The 17,642-nt window shown below is 44.9% G+C and overlaps 1 protein-coding gene across 2 annotated transcripts in view; it reads right to left on the bottom strand.

Annotated features, from left to right (window-relative positions):
- The window catches only part of Egflam (EGF-like, fibronectin type III and laminin G domains), a 174,077-nt gene extending 156,758 nt beyond the window's left edge, over positions 1 to 17,319 (bottom strand). The window contains exon 1 of one of the 2 annotated variants that reach the window (XM_006232013.5): positions 16,654 to 17,319. In XM_006232013.5, the coding sequence (XP_006232075.1) occupies positions 16,654 to 16,750 (97 nt within the window). In that variant the 5' untranslated portion in view covers positions 16,751 to 17,319. 2 annotated transcript variants of the gene reach the window in all.
- Positions 17,320 to 17,642: the final 323 nt, after the last annotated feature.

Genomic DNA, 17,642 nt, shown 5'->3' on the forward strand with positions numbered 1-17,642 from the left:
GACCTAAGCTTTGATCTCCGCATTCCTGTAAGAAGCCAGGCCTGGTGGCACAGCCCTGTAATTCCAGCACTGGAGAGGCAGAGGCAGGGAAATTCCTTGCTCTTGCTGGCCAACGAGTCTAGCCAAATCAGTTAGCTCCAGGTTCACTGAGAGACCCTGTCTCAAAACATGAGGTGTGATTGAGGAAGATATGACACACATACACATTCACTTGAGGACAAACATAGGAAGAGACCACAGGCCCGCAAAGAAGGAAACCCACTCATATCTGTGCTCAGAGTCAGCCATGTTGGAAGCTCACATGGATGGGTATAAATGTGTCCATGCTTGTTTTCTTAATATTTGCTTCATCTTTTCCATCAATTTATCATGAAAATATTCAAACATAAAGAAAAGTGAAAGAATTTTAGACGGAGCATTGTGTGTGTGTGTGTGTGTGTGTGTGTGTGTGTGTGTGTGTGTGTTTGTGTATTCACCACTAGGCCTCTACATACTTTTACTATACTTGATTTATCACATATATGTCTATCAGTTTTTCTATCTCTCCGTCTGTCAGAAAACCTAGGGTATTTCAAAGTCAGCTTCAGACATCAACACAGTTTCTCCTGATACCAAACCGTTTGTTCTATTCATTCTTAATCTCAACTGTAATGGGACACATCATAACTCTCTATTACACGTATGCACACGAGTGTGTCGTCACATATTTCTTGACATCCACATGGATCAAGAAGTCAGTTAACTGGTCAATCGATCAGGCACTTTCAATCAGGCTGCCCAGAAGCACTTTCAGCCTCGTTGGTCCTCAGAAGGCAAACAATGAAAAACACCTTTGCAAAATGTCCAGCTTTTGGGCATTTCACTTTCCAGGGTTTGCAGAATTGATTTTTGGAAGCAAGCCAGGGTCAGCACGATAAAACTGAAGATGAATGTTGAAGAACTAGGGTACTGTTTTCCTCACGGCCTTGCAGTCAGACCTCATTATGGTAGACCGACCAACCGGTTTTAGCCTGTCTCCTGCAACTTGACCCTCTCAGTAGTCTCATTCCCACAGAAGCCTCGCTTTCCTCTGGTTTTAAAAGCAGATGGGCAAAGGAGTCTTGCACGCTGGGCTATTGTAACCCCTCCTAACCCTTGTCCTCTGATGTCTAAGTATACGGTCCTGTCTTGACTTTGTAACCTCTGCATGCAAGGCAGGTCTCAGCCCCACAGGTTATTTCAAAGCAGATTCGGCCTCTGGGTAGCAACAGAGATGCAGTTCACAGTTTAGACTCAATCAGGGTCTCCTTAAAACCCTGACACTCCAACAGCCTGCAGCAGGCAGAGGTGGGACTTAAATTACCTGCTGCTTGCAGACAGACTCCCAGGGGCATTCCCTTCTCTAAATCACACCGCAGTGTGGGTTTCCAAACGTCTGCACAGGTTGAGCAACAACGTTAGCACGCGGGGGTGACACCTTTTCTGTATTGCACTTGAGAAAGGAAATGAGTTTGGGAGCTGCGAGAGGGACCAAATTAATCACGCGATGTGAAAACGCATTTGCCCAGAATGAGGCTGTTGTTTCCCATCTCACAGCTGTCGACTGAAGGGCCAGCCTCACGCAAGACACTCCATCAGGCGATGCAGGAGAGGCAAAGGCAGAGAACTCAGGATGCTTTTCTTGGGGATGTGAAGAATAGGAGATATGATTCAAACACACCAAAACCGAAAGGCCACCACAACCAAAAGGCCAGGCACAATGGGAGCCCTGGGGGTTTGCTTCTGCCTACAGGGTATTGTATGAAAACTTTCTTGGGCCAGGAACAACTGACTTATCCTTCAAAGGTATTTCCCTGTGCGGGGGTGAGAAAGCAAGATTTGAAGTCAGACCATCATGTGGACAGCATTCACAGCTGGAAAAGGAGGAGAGGGCCTATAACATGGCAAGCCATCTACACGATCTAGCTTGACTGAAGAAGACCGTGAAATGAATCCAGAGAGGAGACAGGAAAAGAAAGGCCATGTTATTCTAAGCCTGGTGTGTCCGGCATTAGATTCTAGGAGGCGGAGGGGCCCTGAAAGAAAAACATTAAATACAAGAGTTGCAAGATCAGAACTGCATTTGGAGAAAGTTATCATGGCGGAATATTGTTAAATAAAAGACAAGAAAAGGAAAATATATATACAAAAAACTGGGCCTGGTGTTTCATGCCAGTAATTCCAGCATTAAGGAGAAGCAAGGGGATCAGGAGTTCAAGGACGCTCTTAGCCACATTGTAAGTTTCAGGCCAGCCTAGGTTATGTAAGACTGTGTCCAAAGAAGGGGGGAGAGGTGAACAACAGCATTTACCACGGAAATAGCGTCTTTGAGCTAGAGATTAAAATCATTAAGAGAACATGCTGTTCTTCCGGAGAACCTGAGTTTGGGTCCCAGAATCCATGTTGGGAAGGTCATGACCTTCTGTAACTTTATCTCTGGAGGATCTGATACCTTCTAGCCTCCGTAGACACCAGCACACAGGTGTGCACATGTACAGATAAACAAATACAAAAAATCTTTTAAAAAATAGTGAAATTCATTCTGTAATAGCATGCTTTAAAAAAAATAGCTTAGAAACCTCAAGAAAGTATTTCAACTACAAACAGCCCATTTTTTGATAGTTTATGTCCAAAAATCTATCACTCCTATAGTGGCTTAATCCTTTCTTCCTGATCTTATACAAAGCTCCAAATGAACATTGGCTTTTTTTTATTTATTAAATTTGACTCTGATTTCAGGTCTTTTGTCAAGGACATGAACTTTATGTCTAACCTAGACTTACAAGTCATCATTTGAGAGCGTCTGTTGGAAAAATCTGTGATATGAAATTCAGGCAATGGAATTCTTCCATTTGCATGTTCATGGGCTCCTAAGCTTATTTGCATGTTACATCAATGCAAGTCTGAGGTTGTGTCAATCTGGAAAAAAAATCCCACCTCTGCTAGTCCATAAACCCTGTAAAACATAAAGAATGTAATTGATGAACACCAAAGGTTTAGACATTTTATAGGCTTACCTAAACAACCTTATTCTAGGCATTATGATGCTTAAATTTCAGATGAGGAACGTAAAGAATGAAAAATGAAGTACACCTCTGGAATCAGTCAACTGTAAAAGCTGAAGCTAGAATTCAAATGCAGACCTGTGTGGTTGGAGTCTCTATGACTCCTCTGTGTTCCCGGTTGGAACTGAAGTTTATCCATTACTTTGGAATAGCCATTATACAACCTAATGTTTTCTCTATTTCATGAACAAATTAGAAACTGTCAGAACATCAAGGAGAAAGCCTTACCACTTGAATGCATTGACTTATCCCGCTTCGGAAGACTAACACCTACTGCTTACTACCCAAGAAGGCGGCTACCGAATATTGGAAGGATGGGAAATGTCAAAGATAGGCATCCATCTTGGTGGCCCATGAGACACCCAAAATCTCTCCTATCAGAGACACCCAGAAGATTCAGGGGGCTGTCATCTGCACACCAGCCACAGGGAGTATGACTGTCAACACTCCTCAGTCATTCTAGAGCATCCCTGGCATGCACACAGCCTCTCCAAAGAAGGCAGGATAAAGAGGAACTCTCACTGGTGAAGTCCCCTCCAAGGGCAATAGAGTCACATCTTGCATTTACCTGGGCAGAGATAAGGGAGAAATAGTCTAGTGTCAGATCAATGTGGAGATAACATTCAACACCGGGAAAGCAAAGAAGTCTATGAGAAAGCAAGACATCCAGCAGGGGGAGGCTTAAGTGAGCATCAGCTTCCAGAAGTTTCACTGTTACCTCCTGTGTTGGCTACAGGTACTCCTCTACACTGCAGAGCAATAGTGTGAGAGTGTTGGTTAGCCTAGGTTCACATCTTGGCGATTTCATCTCCATACCTCTAGTCATCCTAAGTGTCCTGACTTCCCAGTAGGACAAAGATGACAAAGCCATAATGAAATCATCTTTCCGAAGGTGCTTTGGAAAGTCATTCAAACAAACCGATGAGTTTATTGACAGTGGGATCTCGCCACACTATCTTTGTCCTTACCCAGCAGGTCTCTATGTCTAAAAGATTATTGTTCTATTTTAAGAAGCACCTTACTGAATAAATTATCTACCATGAAGAGTCCTTTCTACGATGAAACACAACTAGAAGAGCTTCTAGAAAACTGGTGGTGGGGTGGCTAAAGTTTTAATTTATCTTTCTAGAAAGTCATTCTTTCTTTTTCTTATTATTTTGTATTTATGTGCATACACCTGCATAGATGCATGCGTGCATGAGTACAAGCCTGAAGTAGACATCAGAAACCCAGAATTCAACAATTAAGCTGCAACGGGCTGGCCAGCAAGCCCCAGAGAACCTCCTGTCTCCAGCTTCCCATTGCTAGGATTGTAAGTACATGTGTGTAAGCCATACACTCAGCTTTTTAAAGGTGGATTCTGGGTATAAAATTCCTCATGTTTGTGTGGCAAGGACTTTATCTTCTGAAGTATCTCCCAAGCCCCCAAAAATATACTCTCCGACACAGTGGTTCTCAACCCATGGGTTACAACCCCCCCAAAATTTGGAAAACATAGATATTTACATAGATATGATTCATAACTATAGCAAAATTATAGTTATGAAGAAGCAACAAAAATAATTTTATGGCTAGGGGTCCCCACAACGTGCGGAACTATATTAAGGAATCACAGCATTAGGAAGGTCAAGAACCACTGCTCTAACTCATAGGTGACTTCTATGAAGGGGTTTTACTTCTTGTAAGAGGTAAGAATATGCAGTCATATAAAACTTATATTCATTTAGCTTGAAAAGTTCTGGGTTTGGGGGTCCAAGGAGACACTGATTGTCCGATGGGGTAAGAGATTTACTAGATTTACATTGGCAGGTACACAATAACATGGCTGAGGCTCTGAGGAGTGTTCAGGTCATTCAGCAAAGAGGGAACCCAGAGGAAAGTGGTACCTTTTATGCCATTTGATTGACTTGGAGCCCATGGCATACAATTATGGTCCAGCTCTCTGTGAACCAGCTGTGAGGGTGAGAAAGAACCTGGATGAACAGATTACTTTTATTTGGGAAATCAAATCACTCTAGCTTCAGGAATTGTCAGAGTTCAACCACAATGGTGGAGCCCTGGTTAAGGTAGCTCTCTACATATTTTGGACCTTGTTCCAAACTGATCCACGTCAGTTGGATTGCTTGGCTTTTAGGGTCTTTCCTTATATTGCTGTGGCTTCTGACAGATGGTAACTGCCACAGTTCAGACACGGCCTGACCACATGCCCCTTGGTAACATGCCTTGAAATTTAATCACTACTGTGAGGCATTGAGAGGGTGGAAATTTAATCTGAGTAGTGTTTAGATCTGGGGCCTTTCAGAGGTGCTTAGGATTAGATAAGGTCATCAGGGAGAGCATGTATACTTAGATAATGGTTCCTTCATTAAAATAGTCAGAGCAAGGATCCATACATATGCTCTCTCCCTTCTCTATGTCGAGTGTCCTCTCTGCACCACCTCAGGATTCTGACCAACAAGAACATCACCAGGTGCAGCCCTAAGATCATGGGCCAGGACCATGAACCCACATACGACTCTTTCTTTCTACGTACCCATCCTTGTTACTTATTTCTTTACTCATCCTGACATAGTAACAGCGCACAGACACTAAGCACTCGCTTTTTAAACAAGGTTAAATGTTACCACAAAAGTTACACTTCAGCTCAAACTCATGCACAGGCAAAAAAAAAAAAAAAAAGACTCAAAAATGGTAGATTGTCTGCTCCTACAAATTTGGTAACACCTCCACTTGGTCCTTTAAGGGATTTCAAAATAGAGCATCAGAGACAACTACTGTCCTGGGTTCAGGTTCTTCCCATGTATGCACTGAAAATGTATTTCCTGGAACCCTTGGAATTCAGCTAGGGCTATGTGACTGTCATCTGCTCTGACACATAAAGCCTCTCCCACACTCCTTCATGCTACTCACCTCCCTCCTTGTAGGTCCGTCTTGAAGACAGTACCATGACAAGATGGAGATACTAAACAAAGGTTGGCAAGATCTTGAGGTCACCACACACAACAGAGTCATCCAGAGGGAACAGCCAACCAGAAACACACACACACACTGGGCTGTGAATACATGGAAAATAAACATTGTGTGAAGGTAACAAACTTTGAAGTTGTTCACCCAGCAGCTGATGTTAATTGACCAATGCAAGTGCTTGCTTGTCTGTGCTGTGGCAGACACATGACTATCCATTTGTTCTGTTTTATTTCAAGACATGATTTCTCTTGGCTTTCTTGAGACAAGGTTTCTCTGTGTATCCTCGGCTGTACTAGAACTCACTCTGTAGACCAGGCTGATCTCAAACTCACAGTTATCCACCTACCTCTGCCTCCCGAGCGCTGGGATTAAAGGCAGGCACCACCACTGGCCCTTGACACATCACTGTTGTAAGGGCAAGATGAACCAACCTGAAGCAGACAAATGAATTTTCCATCCCAGGAAGGAAGCATTGAACTGGGCGTACTGGATTCTTACTCTGTCTGTGCAATATTAGAGGGACACATGCAAACTTCTTAGCCAATTACATATTCACTAGGGAGAACACAGCTAACCCTGCTTAACAAACCCTTTAGTGTGAACTTGGGTCTGTTATGTTGTTTTTGTTTTTTTGTTTTGTTTTGTGTGTGTGTGTGTGTGTGTGTGTGTGTGTGTGTGTGTGTGTGTGTGTGTGTGTTGGTTTTGGTTTTGTTACTGAGACAGTCTCATTATATAATAGCCCACCGTGGCCTGGAGTTCACAATCTTCCCTCTTTCACCTCCCAATTCTTAGGACACAGACATGCACCACCACACAAAGTTTCTTGTGTAAATTTACCTCATGTGCTATATTTCCACAGCTGTCTTTGAGAGTGCACCTCACAGTAAAATTGCTCAAATGATAACTAACCAGCCCAGGGAGCATGGATGCCTGCCTAGGGCAGAGGTAATGTTCTACCTTTAACCATGCTATGACACTGTCACCATGAGGTGAAAATAGACATAAACTCGTAGGCTAATGTGCTGCCTTCCTCCCTGTGCTACTGAACGCAACACAGAGTCCCCTAGGGTACAGACTCAAGCAATCCATACTGCCACTGTTTATATGGAAGTATTTAAAAGATAAATCACAGACCAGTAACAGGCTCCTAATTCACAACCATCGGCCATCTTATTTATTTCTCTGCTCACTCTAAGAATTGCAAGCAAAGGATCATGGGACCTATTCCTAAGTGTAAGATTAGATCAATAAAATTAGCCATCTGTCCAAGGAAGGCTTTAAACGAAGGTTATATTTAAGTATTATGTTCCCAACTGCCCAGATGTTACGGAGAAGTGCCTGCTGATAACGACTCCTTTTGCACAAAGTAAACTGTTAAAAGGCTAATATAAACTTATTGCACCAAGAAAAAATAAATAGCATTAACGTTATATTAAAACTGAACCAGGATTTGGGGGTGCCTTGTCAGCAAAAACAAAAAAAAGTGTTAAAATTTAAATTGCTTGGTCTTTGCAGAGTTAGATAAGAAACCCATCTCGAGTGTCATTAGGGGAGTGAGAAGAAAGAGACTTAGAAATAAAAGTAGAGGAGAGCCATGGCCAGCCTGGCTAGGGAAGGCACCAGCTAGTTATCGCAATCACTCTTAGCTGAAGCAGGCAGATTTCCTTCACCCAAATTCATTCAGGACAGGAAGGCTTAGGATATCTGTTTTTATAGACTGGGGAATATTTGCATATACATAATGATGCTTGCTGTGGAAGACTCGATCCAAGTCAAGACACAGAACACGTGTATGTTTCACAAGGGCTGTACCCATAGAACCTAAAGGGAATCTGTGGAATATTCTAAATACTTCCCTGCGTGAAACTACATTTTGCATATCGAGTCACGTGCGGGGGCTTTCCACATGAGGCATCGCATCAGGGTTTAAAAAGTTTGGGGCCTAGAGTTTCAGAGTTTGGAATATGGATGCTCAACCTGGAATATCTCATCCATATGCAGTACTTCAGCTCTCTCAAAGCAGGGTCTGCTGAGGTAGCAGTGGGCTTCCCTAGGGGAGGAGAGGCCTTCGTGTAGCCAAAGAAATGGTAGACTCACTGCAGGAGTCCACAGGGCCTGGCCTGCCTCTCTGTCATCACTAACCCATGCATAAGAGCGGAGGTATTTCTTTGTACCTGGCTCCGTTGAGAGCTGGGCTGACTCCCTGTCATAGATCAAGAGTAAGAACGTTCTTTCAGAAACAGATTCCCTTCCCCTAACCCTGTAAAACGTCATTCAAAAATAGTTGCCAGGTGGGTCTCACCACAGGGGTCATGCATGCTTACAGAGGTAACCCACTCAGAGAGAACACAAGCGCTTGGCGGCCTCATTTTCCAAGCATAGAATCAAGGTATGTGGCTGAACAATTTTTTGATTCATAAATTAACTTATTTATAAAAACATCTGAAATGTTTATAAGTCACTATAAATTAAATCACAAGCAATGATACATTAGCATGTACGGGAAAGGATAAAAAGAAAATGAAATCATAAATGCGCGTGTCTGTTAGGACGCCGGTCAATAAATTTGCATATATATTCTTTCAGGCTTTTCCTTCTAATCTAGACTAACAGTTTCCTCAGGTTTGCCTTAAGCATCAGTCAGTCTTATCCCATGCCTTGGAATACACACTACCTCCTTAGTCCTCTGAGGAAGCCTGTAAGGTAGGTACTTTCCTTAACATTATTTATTGGAAACTAGAGAAAGGGTGCACAGCTTACACAAATTTCCAGATGTCACCAAATAACCAACAGGAAAACTCAGAGCTTAGCCTCCCATTGGCCAGATATTGAAGTACGTACAGGTCTGCTCTGCCAGGAGCCACTCTTGCAAGCTAAATGAAACAGCTTCCTGACTGTGAGAGAAAAATGGAGGGTGGGGGTTGGCTATGTAGAGCATGGTGTGGCTGTCAGTCTTTCAGGTCTGCTCGAAGCCATCCAGCAGGGAAGGAAGGCATGGGTAAGTTGGCTCTAGAAAGGTGTTATTCAGGCACAGTAAGTCAGAAAGTTGCTCAGGAGCCTGAAGCTGGTGGAGTACCCTCTCGGAGTTAGCCTGGGCTATCAAGCCCATCTCTAAAAGGTAATCATAAGAACAAAGAAGATAACAAATCCCCAAAACGACCTCCAGCATTCCCAGTGAGTCTCTACATGGTTGCCTAATTAAACTGCACCTGTCCAAATGCCGCTGCTAACTGGCACAGTGACGAGGAAGAGACAATACTGTGGGTGTAGCAGGGTCGAGGTACGAAGAAGGGAGGAGGGCAGCAGAGCCCAGATTCTCTACCTGTAGACTGTGAGTCGCCTGCCGTCAGCTCTCCAGGAGTTCTTGTTTCACAGTCGGATGCCCGGTATGCACTCTAAAACTTCTTTCTGCATAGTTGAAGACCTCTGTACCTGCCCGTCCAAAGCCCGAGACCTGCTTCTCCAAGCTCTGGAAGTATGCCCTCTGCTGGCTATTTATGTAGTTTTTTTCCACCTAAGACTGGTCTCTTCAATCAGTGGTTCAGCATGGTGACAGTATCTCCTGGTTTACCTCAGTACCTAGAAGCCGCACTTTGGGTCCTTCTTCAAAAGGGAGGTCCTACACCAGTGGACTCAAAAATAGCTTTGAGGAACTTTTCCTACATCCTGCACCTTAGACTCCGCTAGCTATATTTCCTGAATCCTCCCACCCCTGCCTTTTTTCTTTTCTGTCAGAATTTATAGGTGATTCCTAGTACATGCAGCCTGACATGCAGTTTTCATTAAGAAGCGGGGGCTTAGCCAGCTCAAACAGTCAGCTGCCATCAAGATGTCATGGTGCAGGGGTGGTGGCACATACCTAGGGACATAGAAGTTGGGAGGTAGAGGAAGCCTGAGTTACTTGAGACCTACTCTCACTTACCAACCAACCAACCAACCAACCAACCAACCAACCAACCAAAAACATATGATTTCATTCATGGAAAATACAAACTACAAACCTACTTAGCCTCAGAGACTGAGGTATGGAAATACAATACATCCGCAGGACAAACCATGCGGAAGGTGAGGCTCCCCATAACCTCAGACATATCGGGCTCAACAGCTTGGAATCACTGTTTACTTTCAGACCATATTAACACACTGTGGGTGGCAGAACAGAAGAAAAACTGCAGACTACTATTTCCCCAAAGAATTCTAAGGTTATTAAACTCTTAGCCCTGGGGATGGATGGATATGTGTGTGTGTGTGTGTGTGTGTGTGTGTAAGAGAGAGAGAGAGAGAGAGAGAGAGAGAGAGAGAGAGAGAGAGAGTTTCTGTCCAAGTCAGTCTTCCTCAGGGAAAGTACTACTTTACATTAAACCACATCTAACCCTGCCGTTGACTTCTCTCGTTTGTTTTGATCACACTCATGGAAGTGTTTCTTTGTAGTTACTACACATGATGAATAGCTTCATGGAAAGGGAGGACATCAGATCCAGTTTGAGTCAGGGGGTTTTTCTGCCGTGATCCGTGAAGTCTGTGGAGCATTACCAGCTAAGCACTACTAGATACCATACGTGTATGTGAGCACACACTTGTGTGCATATGATATATCCCTATATGGTGCCACCTATCTATTATTCATCTACCTATACACACAGAGAAAGGGGGTGGCTCCCAAGAACCAACACAACCTCACTGTGATGGAATAAAGTTGGCCATTAAAAAAAGGAAATGAGGGGGGCATCCAGGAAAGACAAGGACCCCAAATCACATCTAAATCCAATGGAAAAGGCCCATAATAGGAGTTCTAACTAAGAATACTACAATCTCCCAAGAGCTTGATGAAGGTGCATTTGGGAAGTTGGCCAGGATGATTCCTGATGCCTCAGCCTCCCGGTGTCAGCCAGCAGCTGCAGAAGCTCCCTTGTGGGACCTGTATTCTTCATCCTCCACCAACGACGCGCCTACCAGTGAGCTAACTCTCCTCTTCTAGGGTTTTGGTTTTCTTGCTTGCTTGTTTACTGTTTTGTTTTCTTTTTTTTAATATGTTGAGATATTTGTTTTAATCTAATTATGTGGATGGAGAAATACTGAGGAAGTGGAAAGGAAAAAGATTATGGGCTTGTGCCACATTTTAAAAATGACCGTGGAGGAAGCCAGTCCCTCCAGGAAAACTTTGAACTCTGATCCCTGCTTTACCTTCTCCCATTGGCTTTGGAACCTGAGGCAAAAAGGACAGGTCAAGAGGAAAAGCAGAACCCACATACTCACCTTCCTGTGTACCTGTACCAAATTTAATGATGCCATGAGTTTTTGTCTCAATAAAGAACAACTCTACAACCTAGGATTGGGAGTATTGGCCTTTAATCCACTAATCTTCAGGCCCCCAGTATACCCGTCCTGACTCTTGGCACCAGGCCACAGACATGCCACAGCATTGACACCCCTAAGAACTGCACTGTTAGATGCTTCAGAGAAATAGCAGGGCTACCCCAAATCTGCTGCAAGAGGATATGAGCAGGTCTGAATGGCAAGAGCTACCATGGGCAGCTAGATGCACAGCAACCCATTAAGCCAAAGACTCACCCCACCAGCAACAAACACAACAGTACCTGTGTAATAAAGCCAACATATCCACAAATCAGAAAAGAAATTTTGATTTAAATCTCATGGCCTGGCATGGTAGCACACACACTTTCATCCCAGCACTCAGAAAGCAGAGGCAGGCAAATCTTTATGAGTTCCAGGCCAGTCTGTTCTACAGAATGAGCTCCAGAACAGCCAGGGTTATGTAGAGAGACCCTTTCTAATGCATGCATGCGGACACACACACACACACACACACACACACACACACACGCAACAGAATGAGTAAATTGCATCTGGAAAGCTGATGTTTTTAAAGCACATATCTAATAAAGGGCTGCACTCAAAATGTACAATGTATAGTAAAAAAAATCAGTAAGAAAAACAAATGCCTTTCTTCTCTTTAGAAAAAGTCAAAAGATTTAAAGAAACTTGAGAGGCAAATGACATATGAAAAAAGTTCAATATCATTAGTCGAGAAGGAAAGAATTAAACCTATGATGAGATATATCATTATACACACCCATTAGAAACCTTAAACCAAACAAAAACAAAGAAACAGAGAAATGACAAAGAAATGGTTAGCTTTAACTTTCAACTTGACACAACTAGAATGACCTAGTATCAATCCATAAGGGATTGTCAACATTGAATTGGCCTGTGGTAATCATCTTAATTAAGGTGATTGATGTGGGAAGGCCCACCATGGGCAGCACCATTCTCTAGTCATGACCATACAATAGCAGGGAAATCATTGAGCACAAACCATCCAGCAAGCAAGTGAATGTTCATGTATTAACTTCTCTTTGCTCTTGACTGAATGTGATACAATCAGCTGCTTCAAATTCCTGTCACTTCCAGTGATAGATTCCAATCGTGAGCTAAACCCATCCTCCCATATGTTTCTTTTTGTCAGGTTTTGGTGTTAGCTTTCCCCCCACCTCTTCTTCACAACTACAGAGATGAAATGAAAACATGTACCAAACGCTGCGGGGAATCTAGGATGAGTAGAACTTCCATACATTGCTCCTAGGAATGTGAAACAGTACAACCATTCTGAAAAGCAATTCAGTGCTGTCTTGGAAAGTTCAGCCTACCACAAGTAATGATCCCCACTCGGCTCCTTACCAAGAGAAATAAAAGCATATCCACACAGAGGTATGTATATAGCTGGGTGGAACAGCCCCGTTCACCACAGGCTGAAGTTGAAAACACCTAAAAAGCCATTCCTGAGGGAAGAGTTAAACACACTTCAGTTATCTAAGACCTATACAAAGGACTACTACTAACCAAGAACGAAGGGGAAAAAACACTGATAAGTGCCACCACACAAGGGTTCATCTTGAAAGTGTTGTGTTGGGTATGGGAAAGTACACGCAAAATATGAGAGATTCTAGAAGATTCAAAACTATAGGGTCAGAAATCAGATCACCAGTTGCCAGGCGCTGTGATGGGGATAGATTTTCTACTATGGAATACAAGGTTATATTCTTAAGTAAAGACAATAGCCCAAGACCATTTATTGCTAAACAAACGTTCACAAGAGGGGAATTAGCCTGTAGGCAGGTGATGAGAGAGAACAAGGCCCCTTAGGGGGTTACTGCTAGCTGAGGCTGAGTAACTGAGATTATCCGTACTGGAGATGTTTCTTAGAACTTATCAAGCAATCCCTGAAAAGGAAGAATTTTCATAAACGTCTCCATCTCAATAAAGCTGCCCCGAAACAATCGTCATGAAGGCCAGGGTGACAGATCTGCCTGTGGACCATGGGTGGCTTCTTTCCTGCCTGTCCACAGCCGTGTGAAGTTCCCCCCACTTCCCCCTGAAACCCCTGCTGAGAACCAGAAGCAAGGGGCTACAGGGCCACAGGGCATGGGTGTTGGGGGTGGAGGTCTTCACACCAGCCCAGCTCAGCTTTCGGCATTAACCTGGACATGGTTCCTCTCGTCCCACAGCAAGGTGAGGAGTTTGCACTTGCCTCCAGTTTATGCAGGACAGGAATGAAGCGCTTTCGACCCACTGTGTTTACACACAGTGGGGGCCTGCAGAGGTGGTGTAGACATAGGGCTCTCCACCTTCTCACTTTTCTATTCCCGAGAGGCCCTAGTGTCTTTCTGTCCCCTCAAACAGTAAGAGTCTGACAAAGAGAGCGAGTAGCTCCTTATTCCTCTCTAAAGCTACTACACTATTTACAGATGGGGTCAAGGGATAGTAGCTTCCTGTACCCCACATCAGTAGTCTAGGTACCATTTTGTTTGGAGTTGGCACATGGCCCCTCACAAAATTGTGAGGTGAGGCCCTCTCCCTAGGTTACAAGGCTCTCTGTCCCTGGGGAACTCAGCCTTGAAAACACTCAAGGCTACATAGTTCTGCAAGCAAGACAGCTCAGGATTGGGATTTTGTGCCAAATACCAGAGCCTAAATTCCCATTCCACTCTTTAGCCTCTGTGTGGCCTGGGGTAAGATACTGAGCTCCACTAAGCCACAGTTTCCCCCTTAGTAAAACAAAGAAACTAGCAGCATGCAGCTCACAAGGCTGCTGGCTTGATTAAAGGAATCAGCGTGTGTCAAGTTCGCAGAACAGTGTAACAAGCACTTAATTAGTGTCAGTTATTATTATTTAATTTGACTTAATTTGAGACCGCTGTGGCAACTCTTGTGAGTCTTGGTACATGTGGAGCTTTCTTTCCTCATGCTCAGTGCCAGAAGGCACTACTCCACCTTGGGGTGAGGGGGGCAAGGTGCTCTTTTCTACCTGTCTCTTTCTAAATGAAGGGGCAGAACCTCTGGGCTAATTGGAATCCAAGATTTTGAAACAAGACTGTACTTCTCAGAAGCCCATTGTGCTGAGCAAAGAGGAATAAGAAGAATGCACTGTTTTGCAGTGTTTGTGTGGGGGCCACACCACAGTACTGCACCCGAGTCAGTTTCTATGGGATGGGGGGTTGTGTGTGGGGGGGGCAAGGTACAAAATCCCTCCCATATGGAGCGGAGCGGGATTCGCTGGTGTCCTGGGAAGATTACAAATGAGCTCCTTGCCGTTCGCATCAGAGCCAACTGGGGCAGTTTTTTAATCTGGACCAATTTTACGGATCAAAAAACGAGTCTTTCCATGAGATGTAAATGAGCCCACAAGGAAAATCTGCCCCGAAGTTTATGAAGTAGCTGTCGTTTCCATCCAAACAGCTTTTCAACCTGAAAACCATTGTCTGGATAACATTATAAAGTAATCTTTTTTAAAAAATTTTTAAAGCCTTTCTTAGGCTGAAGATAGTCTAAATACCTTCTACCTTGATGAAGACAAAAACATTTAAAAGGAAGTTTTCAAACACCCCCCCCCCCCCATCAATGCTTCAAGTAAAGGCAAAGAAAGCAGCACGAGCTGTTGTTGGTGTGAGTATCTGAACAAGACGCTGAGGCTGAGAGGACCAGCCAGAAATGTTTTTAGGAGAGAAAGGACCCAAAACAACACACAATGAAGAGGCAAGTGGGGGGGGGGGATGTGTGGAATCATCATATACAGTAGGTTTTTGTGCAATAGTTTTACATCCTGCCTAAACGGATCAAAGTCTACCCTCAAAGAACCTTGCATGGGTCACACAGGCTAAGAGCCACAGATGTATGCATGTGCTATTCGGACATGGTTAGATGGTTTCCTGTGCAGAAACCTGCAGAGGGCAAGCGATTGTAGTGTGGGATTCTTGAGCAAGAAAGTTCAAAGGCTCCTCTTATTGAGATGCTGGAAGGTATACGAAGACAATTTAATATGAATCTACCTTGGGTGACTGCTGTTGCCTCCCCAATGAACTGGACAGTGTACAGACAGATTTGTACCGAATCCGAATGTGTTGTGGAAGAATGGTCCTCAATTTTAAGTCAGGTAAGGGGATACAGGTGATCACCGAGAGAGCCTGAAGACTGAGATATCTCCTAGGATCAAAGGCAACAGTCCTAAACTCCAGGCAGATTCTGGAGCAGTGAGAAATATTTGAACATGCAAATGGGTGCCTGCCAAGCATATTTTCTTTGCATTCTGATAAATTTTCCTGGTTTGCCTCTTTCTTGTAGAAACATTTGTGAAGGCAGACTCCACTTTCTGTGAGGTTTTGCAGGCTGAATTAAAATAGTTAGATTGTTTTCCATTGTTCAGAAGACATAATTAATCCCATAAGACAACCCCCACTTGTAAAGTAAGCTAAGAAAAAGCAGATTTTTTTTTCACAATTCTAAATATGGTCCTGGCCAACAAAGAATAAAAAATCGTTACCCAGAAGCAATGCTAGGAACTTTATTGTTTAAAATGTTCTACTTTCCCTCATGACACAGCCAAATCAATGTTGATAAAAACATACTTTTTACCTAGAGGAAATGTGGGTTTTTGTGGGTTTTGCGTTCTCTCCGATCTCTTTGTATTAGCTAGCCTACGGTGCATATATATCTTTGTTTGAACAGCAGAGCTAAAACAGGAGTTCTAAAAGAGATCAGGTTAACCCACTGTGGACTGCTTTCTGCACAAACAGCCCGGGGCTGCAAGAAAATCCTAACAACAGAGAAAGTGCAGGTCCCTACCCAGTGCTTCGACAGGACCAGAGCCAGGAAGGGGGACTCCAGGCAAACCTTCAGACACTCAACAGGAAATGGCTGGGCTCTAGGCAGTATGAATCCAATAAGATGTTCAAAGAAGCAGGAGGAGCTCTTGAAAGTCCTCTGCGCTCTCTCGGTCCTCTGTAACCCAGACAGAGCGATAGTTGCCCCCAACTTTTAGCAGTCTGTGGTTCCACATAGAGCCCACCGCCTCTACTAGCTCTGGAAAACAGATCGTTTCTTTTAACAAACAATATCCCTGGAACTGCCTGGGCTGGGGGAGGGCGAGTCTCTAGCCTCGGCTGAGCTCTGCGCATAGCCTTGGCGGGCTGAGCTCACGCGGGTCAGCGGAGAGAGCTGAGTGAAGCTGCCTGCTCTGAGAACCCCACCAAAGGCCGGGACCGAAGTGCTCAGGGCACCATGGCTCCGGGCGCACTGAGCGCTTTACCTGATTTTCGCAGAGCGGTTCGGAGTGACACGGCGCCGGGTGGGAGGCTGCAGGCCAGGAGCAAGAAATGGAGCAAGAAGGTTGAGATTAAATCCATCTCACCGACCGTGTCTGCAAAGTTTCACCAAGTCCCGGGCGCGCGGGGAAAGGGCGTCTCCTGGGGACGCGGGGGACGCCAGTGACGCGAGGATGAGAAGGTGGGGGACCCAGGGAACTGAACCAGGAGCCACTCGGGAGTCCGAGGAGGCAAGGCAGCAGCTGGGAGGCTGGCGTGCTTGGAGTGGAGCGGGCTCTCAGCGGCAAGGCTTTTCGGGGCTGGGGAGTGGACGCTGGAAGCCGAGGGGAGGGACGCACTGGCCGCCTGAGGGAGGGCGGCTCGACCCGCAGGAGATGGAATTACAATCTAGTGGAAGAGCGAGGGGCAGGGTCTGAATCAATTCACTCCGCGCCCACCTCCCGCGCAGACAGCCCCCAGCTCAGCCCTTCCCCGCGGGTGACCTAGATTGGGGGCCGGGGTGGGACCGACTTCAACACTCCGCCGGAGTTCCTTGACTTAGACTGTGGGCCCAGGGTCCTCCACTGGATCCTAACCCTGAACTTTTGGGGTGCCTCGGTATTGTTGGCTGGACTCTTCTTCCCCCACTAGGTGGCTTGCACCCAGTTTAAGCCACTTTTTCCTAACGCCTCAAAGGTTACTACCAGTAAGGTACTCCGGAGGAAGCGCAAGGGAGGGGCTGGAATGTGCAAGTCCGGAGGAGGAGGGCGGGGCTGGCCAAGGCTTGGGTGCTAAGAAGATAAGTGAGATTTAAGGCGCACAGATGGAGGGAGAGCTAAGGCTAGGCCACGCCGAGGCAAAGGCCAAATGAAGATTAGGGACTGGTGCTGGGGGAGCAGGTCCCTCTTGGTGGCGGGTGGCAACTTTAGAGCCTCCAGAGAAAGGAGAACAAAGTCCAGGTAATTCTGGCAACTCCAGCTTCTTTGGGGCTGAG

The sequence above is a fragment of the Rattus norvegicus genome, chromosome 2 (genome assembly GCF_036323735.1).
Source record: "Rattus norvegicus strain BN/NHsdMcwi chromosome 2, GRCr8, whole genome shotgun sequence".
Taxonomy (NCBI): domain Eukaryota; kingdom Metazoa; phylum Chordata; class Mammalia; order Rodentia; family Muridae; genus Rattus; species Rattus norvegicus.